Raw genomic sequence first — 9,027 nt, 5'->3', positions numbered from 1 at the left:
GGGCGGCTCAGCCGTGCTCTCTGCAGCATGGGGTGCAGACTCCTGGACCGTGGGCCCAGCGCCATCTGGTACACATTCTTGGGAGCTGACACAGCGTCCCTGATGTCCCCAGGCAGCTGCTGCAGCATGAGTGCCCGCAGTGCTCCGCGCTTCCGTCTTTCAGCCTCTTTGGTGACCTGGAGCAGCACATGCGGAGGCAGCACGAGCTCTTCTGCTGTAAGCTGTGCCTCAAGCACCTCAAGGTGGGCCCGCCCTCCCCGCCGCCCCGTTCTCCTCGCTCCCCTGGCCCCAGGGAGGCCTGGGGGAGGGAGTGGCAGGTCTCTGTGCAGTGGCAGGGTCTAGATGATCCTGGGGTTGGGCAGGGGTGGGGACTTGTCCACTTGCCAGCCCCCAGGGCACCCTCTCTCCCGTCACACGCCCTGGGGTGGGTGTTCTCATTCTGAGCTCCTCTCCAACGCAGCCGGGCAGGGCTCCTGGGGGCACGTGGCCCACCAGGCTCCTGGTGTTGGGGGCTCAGGGCTGGCGCCATCCTGGCCCACCTCTGCTGTCCGCCCGTGGCTGCTCGATGCTGGCCCGCAGGAGGGGAGGGAGGCCTGAGGAGCCCCTCGCGAGCCCTGCCCCCTTCTCTGCAGATCTTCACATATGAGCGCAAGTGGTACTCGCGCAAGGACCTGGCGCGGCACCGCATGCTGGGGGACCCAGACGACACGTCGCACCGCGGGCACCCGCTCTGCAAGTTCTGCGACGAGCGCTACCTGGACAACGACGAGCTGCTCAAGCACCTGCGCCGTGACCACTACTTCTGCCACTTCTGCGACGCGGACGGTGCCCAGGACTACTACAGGTGGGGAGGGCGCAGGCCCCAGAGTGGGTGGGGCAGAGGCACGGGGGGCCGCCCACCCATCGGGTGGAGTGGAACCCCTCCTGACCTCCACCTGCCCATCCTGCGGCCAGTGACTACGCGTACCTGCGAGAGCACTTCCGGGAGAAGCACTTCCTGTGTGAGGAGGGTCGCTGCAGCACTGAGCAGTTCACCCACGCCTTCCGCACCGAGATCGACCTCAAGGCCCACCGGACCGCCTGCCACAGCCGCAGCCGCGCTGAGGCCCGCCAGAACCGCCAGATCGACCTGCAATTCAACTACACTCCCCGGCACCCGCGCCGGGCCGAGGGTGAGCAGGTCCCACTCCATGCTGAGCAGGGTCCTAGGCAGGGTGGGGTAGCCGGGGCCCTGCTCTGAAGGCCTTGGACCCTGCCCCTCCAGATCCGTCGCCCCATTGCAGCAGGCCGAAGGAGGGCATTGGCTGTGCCTCTGTGTTCTTGCCAGCTGTGTGGGCTCTGGCAGGGTTAAGCTCGGGTCTCTAGGGTTTTCCCCTGGGTCAGGAGGCATTGATCGAGGGCCTGCTGTGTGTAGGACTGGGCCAGGGGCCCCTGCGTGGAGTCCCCTCCCCACGGGCTGACGTCTTGTGGGGGCACCTTTTCGGTCTGACCTGGGGGAAGGTGGGTGGGACTTGCTGCCCACAGTCCAGGCAGTGATGGACCACGTGCTGGCCATAGGGGTCGTCAGCGGTGAGGACTATGAGGAGGTGGACAGGTACAACCGCCAGGGCCGAGCAGGCCGGGCCGGAATGCGTGGATCCCAACAGAGCCGCCGTGGAAGCTGGAGGTACAAAAGGTGGGAGGCTTTCTGGCCGCTGACCTTCTCCTGGCACCAGCACATTGAAGTGGTGGCCGCGGCTGGCAGCCGGGCTGGGGACAGGCATGGGGTCTGGGGCACCTTGGCTTCAGGGCTTTTTCTTTGTCCTCTGCATAGTCTTCACAGTGACAGCAGGACCCTCCCCACAAAGCCTGGGAACAGTGGGTGAGAAGGGCCTGGTCACAGGGATTCACTGCAGCTGCGCCATAAAACGCCAGCACAGAGGGCCCATGCCCAGGCTGCCCCTGCTGCCCGGCGGGATCAGGAGATCAGATCCCAGATCAACCCAGAGCTCTTGGTTTAGGCCCCACTTCACCCCGGCTAAAGCTGTCCCCATCCCCAGGGAGGAGGAGGATCGGGATGTGGCGGCGGCCGTCCGGGCCTCGGTGGCCATGCAGCAGCAAGAAGAGAAGCACAGGAGTGAGGACCGTGAGGAGGGCAGCCGGGCCAAGGAGGAGGCAGCGGCACGGGTGTCCGAGGAGCCACGGGGTGCCCGGCGCTCACCCCGCACCCAGGCCGAAGGTCCAGGTGAGCGGCCCCTGGGGCTCTGCCGGACACCTGAGGTGGGAGGTGCCCCCTGACCACAGCACCCCAATGCCGTGGCCCCACAATGGTGATGAGGGCCCTGAGTGCCCACTCCCACACGGCCATGCCCCACCCCGACACTGACGTGGGCTGTGATGTGGGGTTCTCTCTCTTCTCTCTCACAGGCCCCAAGGAAGCCTCGACAAATGGTCTTGTGAGCCAAGAGGCTTTCCCCGCCTCGACTCCAGCTGCAGGGCTTCCGCCTCCTAGGTGTGTGTGCGTGTGTGCGTGTGTGCGTGTTCTGTCTGGGGTTGGGTGAGGCACGCTGGGAGGGTGAATGAGGGTAGGCAATCCCGCAAGCCACTAACTGGTTCTCCTTCCCTGCCTCAGCACCCTGCCGCCTGAGCCAAAGCTCAAGGACGAGGACTTCCCCAGCCTGTCCTCTTGCCCCACACCAGCTGTCCCTGGCCCTGCGGGGCTGGCGCTCACGTATCCCGTTCCCGCCAGGGGCAGGGGCACGTTTCAGGAGGAAGACTTCCCCGCCCTGGTGTCCTCGACGTCCCGGCTTGGCGCTGCCCCCACTAGCATAGTCTCTGCTTGGAACAGCAGCAAGAAGGTGACACGGGCCTCCTTGGGGGTCCCGGCTGCCGGGGGGGGCCAGTCCACCAGGAAAGCCGGGAAGGGGAGTGGTCAGGGTGGCCGGAAAGAGGAGGAGGAGACGGTCTCACAGGAGCTGCGCAGCTCGTCCTTGCTGGCACTGGCCTCCTCCCAGCCCGTGGCCAAGGGCAGCCGCAAGAAGAAGATGGGCTCTGAGAAGCCCGGGGCCACATCGCCCCCGTCCCTCGACCACACCCCAAAGGCCCCCGACAAAGATGGGCCACCTGGGGCTGAGCAGGTCCCCACCGCCCTCGGCAGAGCGGAGGGGCCGGCTGCTGCCATCGTCAACGGACACGTGGAGGGACCAGCCCTGGCGCACAGCGCCCCTGAGGAACCCCCCGGGCTCCCGCGGCCCCTGGGGCCCCCGCCCTGCCCCACACCCCAGGAAGACTTCCCGGCGCTTGGTGGCCCTTGCCCGCCCAGGATGCCGCCTCCCCCAGGTGCGTCTGCTGGGGGGTTTCTGGTAGGAAGGAAGGGGCCACCGCCAGGTGGGCAGGGCTGGGTGAGGGACGTCAGCGTGTATGGTGGTCCCAGCGGCCTCGGAAGCCTGCGGCACCCTCCGTGAGCCCAACCCCAGGCAGCACCTGACAGCCCTGTGATTATTTCCTCGGTTTTCGCACCTGGTGGGTGCTGCGGGGGTTAATGCGGTGGCTGGGATCAGGGCTGACATGGTGAGCGGTGAGCGTGGCTGTACCTGGTCAGCTATGGCTGTATTTTTGAGCCGTACTGTACTGCCGCCACAGGGTTCAACACTGTGGTGCTGCTGAAGGGTGCACCGCCCCCACCCCCGCCCCCGCCTGGGCTGGCAACCACCGTGAGCAAGCCACCTCCCGGCTTCTCCAGCTTCTTGCCCAGCCCGCAGCCAGCCTGCGTGCCCAACACCACCACAAAAGCGTAAGTGTGGGTGGGCTGCCTAGCCAAGAGTCCCCTTGCCTTGGGCCACTCTGAAGGCTGAGCTGTCACATCCTCCTTGCCTCCTGACTCAGGCCCAGGCTGACCCCCCCACCCCGGGCCTACCTGGTCCCCGAGAACTTCCGGGAGAGGAACCTGAAGTTGATCCAGTCCATCAAGGATTTTCTGCAGAGCGACGAGGCCCGCTTCAGTAAATTCAAGAGTCGCTCGGGGGAGTTCAGACAGGTCAGGGGGTGTAGCGCGGTGGGGGCCAGCCCAAGTTTGCCCGGGCCGGGCCTGGACAGGCTGTGACAGTCTAGCTGTCCTGGCAGGGCGTGATCTCCGCAGCCCAGTATTACAAGACCTGCTGGGAGCTGCTTGGGGAGAGCTTCCAGAAGATCTTCAGCGAGCTGCTGGTGCTCTTGCCCGACACAGTCAAGCAGCAGGAGCTGCTGTTGGCGCACACAGACTTCTGCAGCCACGAGAAGCCTCCAGGCACCAAGTCCAAGAAGAGCAAGAAGAGCGCGTGGCAGGCCAGCACCCAGACGACAGGCCTGGACTGCTGCGTCTGCCCTACCTGCCAGCAGGTGCTGGCACACGGCGACGTCAGCAGTCACCAGGCGCTGCACGCTGCCCGGGACGATGACTTCCCCTCCCTGCAGGCCATCGCCAGGGTCATCACGTAGCTTCTGCCGGCACGGGCAGGAGCTGCCGTACCCTGAGCCTCCTCTCGCCTTCCTCCCTCCCCTTGGGCTGCCAGGCAGCCAGGTGAGGGCCTGGCGAGGCCACCCGCTCAGGCCCCTTGGCCCCCAGGGAGGCCCCCTGCCCCGCTGGCATGCAGCCACGCGGGAGTTCCATCCAGTTTCCTCTTGGGACAGGGCAGACCCCTGCCACAGCAGCAGGTCGGTCTTGGTGTGTATTCTCTCGATTTTGGAAGGTGCCAGGGAGGGAAGGGCCAGGATGCCAGAGCCTGTCCCTGCCGTCCCAGTGGCCCCGGCGGCCCGAGCTGGGCCCTCCTGAGTTACGGGCTGCAGCACCTATGGCCCCCAGAGCCAGAAGCTGTGCATCTGCAGGTGCTGGAGCAAGATGTTAAGTGTGTTGTATAAACAGTTGGCTGTTCAAGAACATTCAGGATTAAAAGCAGATGCAAAATTGTGTTACTTGAAATCTAATCTTTTTACGAGACAAGCTGAATCTAGAATCTCAAATTGCCTCTGACCTTTTATAAGACAGTTTATCTTCAAATAAATTTATTTTGCAATATGGCAGTTATCCAGCGTCCTAGTTTCTCTGCCATCCAAGCGCGCCGGCAACCAGGGGTGTGCTCGGATCTGCCAGGCGCTACGGCTCAGGTGGTCACTGTGTGCACGGGGATGGAGGGGGCCTGGGGAGAGCGGGGCCCTGCTGCTGGGTTTGCTCACAGCAGGAGGCAGCCAAGCCCAAATCTCACTTTTTGGGGTCTGGCCGTGCCCAAACCTTCCAGGAAGAGACATACTGGAAAAAACTCTCAACACACAGCCAGGTCTAAATAACGGGGAAATGCCGTCCGATCAGCAGAAATGTAGACGTTCTAAAAGCAGCAGAAGGACGTCACAGGGATGAAGGGGCCAAAGCTGCTGCTCTGCCCCGCGGCCGGGCCAGAGCCACACTGCACTGGCACTGCTCACCTGCCCGAGACCGGGACTCAGGTGGTGTCCCGTGCGTGATGGCCATGCTCATAGCAGGCACCCTCCTTGCAGAGAACCCTGAAGTCCCTGAGCCCCCAGAAGAGCAGAGCAACCCGGGCAGCAGGATCTCTGTAAAGATACTCAACCACCTAAACAAGGAGCGAGACCCAGCATGGTAATCGGCAGCGCTTGAGCGCTGGGTGTGTGCTGAACGCTGTCATGGGCTCCGCACGCGCTCGCTCATTTCATCCTCACCTCCACCCTTGTGACTGGAGCTGCCGTTGTCCTTTTACACAAGGGGAACCTGGGACACACACAGGTTGACAGACTTGCCTCAAGATGACCAAGCTGGAAGGCGGCAAAGCGAGCATGCCGGCTCCACGCACCATTCTTCACTGGGCTTCCCTGAGCCAGGACGTTATGAAAAAGAACCCGTTAGAAACAGTAGCAATGAAAAAGTTACCGGGATAAAACTCCCAACAGACAGGTTCAAATGCCAACATGCCCAAGCTGGGGACACCTCCTCAGGATGTGAGACACAGACAATGGCAAACAGGAAGGGGAGTGGCCGTGAGTGACTCGGCCCCATGGTCCACCTGATGGCAGGCACAGGGGCAGGAGGTGGTGGGAAGGGGCCGTTTGGAAAGACCGTGACTGTGCTTCTCCTAGCACTGAAGAAAAATGGAAGGAAAAAAAAAAAAGGACAAGCGCTAAGCAGGATAAAAATGTTTTAATCTACGTATCAGACAAAGAGAAAGATCTTTAAAATTCTTACCAGAGAGAATAGTTAACCTATAAAGATTTCTCTTGTTCCCAAGGACAGGCACAGTCACAGGAAGTACACCACCAAGCCGGGTAAATAGAGGCCTAATTTTCTGGCCAAAACCCAAAAAAAACCCATTGCCACTGAGTCAATTCTGACTCATAGCGACCATTTAGGACAGAGTAGAACTGCCCCATTGGGTTTCTAAGGAGCAGCTTGTAGATCTGAACTGCTGACTTTTGGTTAGCAGCTGAGCTCTTAACCACTGGGCCACCCGGCCTCCATTTTCTGGCCAGGGGGCTGAAAATGGAAGTCTGTGACCCCACAAAGTTGTTCATGAACTCCTGGGTTCACCCCCCAGACTGGCCACTGGGTGGCGCACATGCAGGCCAGCTCTGAAGGCACTACAGAGACTGACAACAGCTGACATCCCAATCACAGCCCTCAGAAGGCTGGCCGGAACTTGTGGCCTGAAACCCACCAGGTCTACAAAACAAAACAAAAATCCACTGCTTTCAGTCAATGCCGACTCATAGCGACCCTACAAGACAGAGTAGAACTGCCCCACAGAATTAATAAATCTATATGGAAGCAGACTGCCACATCTTTCTCCTGCAGAGCACTGGTGGGTTCGAACCACCAACCTTTTGATTAGCAGCCAACCACTTAACCACTGCACCACCAGGGCTCCTTAACCTGCTGAAACAAAAATACCAACATTCTCCATAGGATTCAAACCTGAGGCTCCGCATAATGGTCCACATGGACAAGACACGATCAAAATCAACTCAGCATACAAAAAACCAGGAAAATCTCAATCCGCGTGGGAAGACAAGCAACAGCTGCCAAAGCGCAGACGACACTCATGCTGGATCATCTGGCAGTGAAGTCCTCCTGCTATCACTAACGGCAAAGCGGAAGCGGGCTTCTCTAGCATTCTAGGGAGACTGATCTGAGTGATCAGTTTGATGTGTGGTTGGGGGCCCGTGGACCTCGGCTTATCCAGACTCTTCTCACTGGGGCCCCCAGAACGCAGGGGTCCGCCTGGCATACCTCCCTGCCCCCTCCCCAAGTTCTGCCTCTCGGGCCCCACCCGCCAGCGCGAGGCGGGCAGGGGCAGAAATGATTCTAGGAGCGTCCAGGACACGGTAAACTCATTTCCAGTCTTTATTTGTAAAGAAGGTGCAGCTGGGACACGGGACACTGAAAATACACAATCACGGATTGTTCTTTCAGAAGTGGCCGAAGGAATGTCTATATATACAAAAATTGTAAACATGTTCACTGAACTAACCACACATGATTGGTCTATGCTACAACGTACAGGGCTGTCACTCCATGCCAACTCCGATGGCGGCCTCTGTCTGCAGGAATGAAAGGCAGCAACCGCGTTTGGTATTGAGATAATGTGAAAAGCCAGCTTCGAGCAATGCATGAGTAGTCAGCTACATGTGAGGACCCCCAGCTTCGGGCTGGGCCTCAAAACAGGGCTGCAGGTGGGGGGACCAATCCAGGAAGCCAGGTAAAGGCATTTGCATGGAACAGCTGTCCCCACAGGCATGGTGTGCGGATGGAACCTCTAGACCCCTCTCCGTGGGACAGGCTTGTCTTGCCAGGCACCCACACGTTCTGCACCTCCCTTGGGCTGGGACAGGGCTGGTGGCCATCTGGTGCCTTCTGGGCCAGAACTGCCCATATCTGGGCAGGGGCCTGGGCCAAGGCAGGCAGGGGCTGGGGCAGGGGCCACAGACGGGGCAATTGTGGGGAACTAAGAGGGAAAACCTGAACACTTGACCACAATCACAACATCAACAGGGCTGGGGCTGCTCCAGCGAGCCTGTGCAACTAAGGGGAAGGGTGCTCTGCACAGAGCCTGCTGCCCTACTGGGCAAACCACCACTACAGGAGCCAGGAGAGACACGACTCATGGGGATGGGGACGGTGGCCACAGTCCCGGGGCTACACGGTGGGGACGGGGCTGTCTGTCCCTGGTCGCAGCAGCCCCTGCCGCTGCTGTGGAGGGCAGCTGAGCCTCAGGCTGGCTGGCCTAGGAGGGGAGTGGGCCCCAAGCCTGGCTCCTTCAGGCTGGAGGATACACGCCCTAGGCCTGCTGACCTTATCAGGACCTAAGTCCAGGGTCAGGGGCTGAGGGAACTTGGGGAGGGTGTCAGCCCAGGCACCCCAGGGGCCACCTCCTCCAGGCCCGAGGTCAGCCCACACTGGCCACCCTCTGTACCTGGCACTGAGCCAGGAGGACCTGAGGGAGGTCCCGGGAGGCCTCTGGTGGGGCGGTCCTTGCGCGCTGGTCTGCACCCGCCGGCCACTAGTAGGCGGGCACCTGGTATCCTTTGGTGCTGCTGTCCAGCGTCTCGGTGAAGGGCGGGCTCTGGTAGGTCTCGGTGCCCTCCACGCCGCTGCCCACCGGGTAGCCGGGGTAGGCCTGGCCCGCCCCAGCGCCCAGCTGCTCGGTGGCGAAGAGAGACATGTCGGTGCCCAGGCGGAACCGCTGCAGGGCCTTCACGGTGAGCGCCACCTGAAGGGGAGGCCGCGGTCAGCCGACCGGGGCGAGCCCAGCCCGCTGACCCGCCCGCGGCTGCGCACTCACCCAGCTGAGGATGGACAAGAAGCTGAAGACGATCGCGGCCCGGGCCGCGGCCCCCGCCTGCGCAGTGCCTGGCCCGGGCGCGGTGCGCTGCCACTGGTTGGTGAGGAAACAGAAGCCCACAAACCACAGGAAGGACCAGAGCCCTGCGGCCGGGGGCGGGGGCACCGCGCGTCAGCGAGCCAGAGACCCTTGGGGGAGCCTTCACGCCAAGCGCCAGACCTAC

The 9,027-nt window shown here is 61.8% G+C and overlaps 1 protein-coding gene across 1 annotated transcript in view; it reads left to right on the top strand.

The window, feature by feature from the left end:
- ZNF598 (zinc finger protein 598, E3 ubiquitin ligase) overlaps positions 1-4,493 on the top strand; it is a 5,222-nt gene extending 729 nt beyond the window's left edge. Inside the window, exons 2-11 of the mRNA XM_023728348.1 lie at positions 113-242; positions 633-844; positions 955-1,172; positions 1,558-1,675; positions 2,040-2,224; positions 2,407-2,491; positions 2,612-3,318; positions 3,622-3,772; positions 3,865-4,015; positions 4,102-4,493. Of these exons, the coding sequence (XP_023584116.1) occupies positions 189-242; positions 633-844; positions 955-1,172; positions 1,558-1,675; positions 2,040-2,224; positions 2,407-2,491; positions 2,612-3,318; positions 3,622-3,772; positions 3,865-4,015; positions 4,102-4,455 (2,235 nt within the window). The 5' untranslated portion in view covers positions 113-188 and the 3' untranslated portion in view covers positions 4,456-4,493. The remainder of the gene's footprint in view (positions 1-112; positions 243-632; positions 845-954; positions 1,173-1,557; positions 1,676-2,039; positions 2,225-2,406; positions 2,492-2,611; positions 3,319-3,621; positions 3,773-3,864; positions 4,016-4,101) is intronic.
- Positions 4,494-9,027: the final 4,534 nt, after the last annotated feature.

The sequence above is a fragment of the Trichechus manatus genome, unplaced genomic scaffold, assembly GCF_000243295.1.
Source record: "Trichechus manatus latirostris isolate Lorelei unplaced genomic scaffold, TriManLat1.0 scaffold00024, whole genome shotgun sequence".
Lineage (NCBI taxonomy): Eukaryota > Metazoa > Chordata > Mammalia > Sirenia > Trichechidae > Trichechus > Trichechus manatus.
The sequence above is the reverse complement of the archived record's forward strand: the minus strand, read 5'-3'. Positions and strand labels throughout refer to the sequence as shown.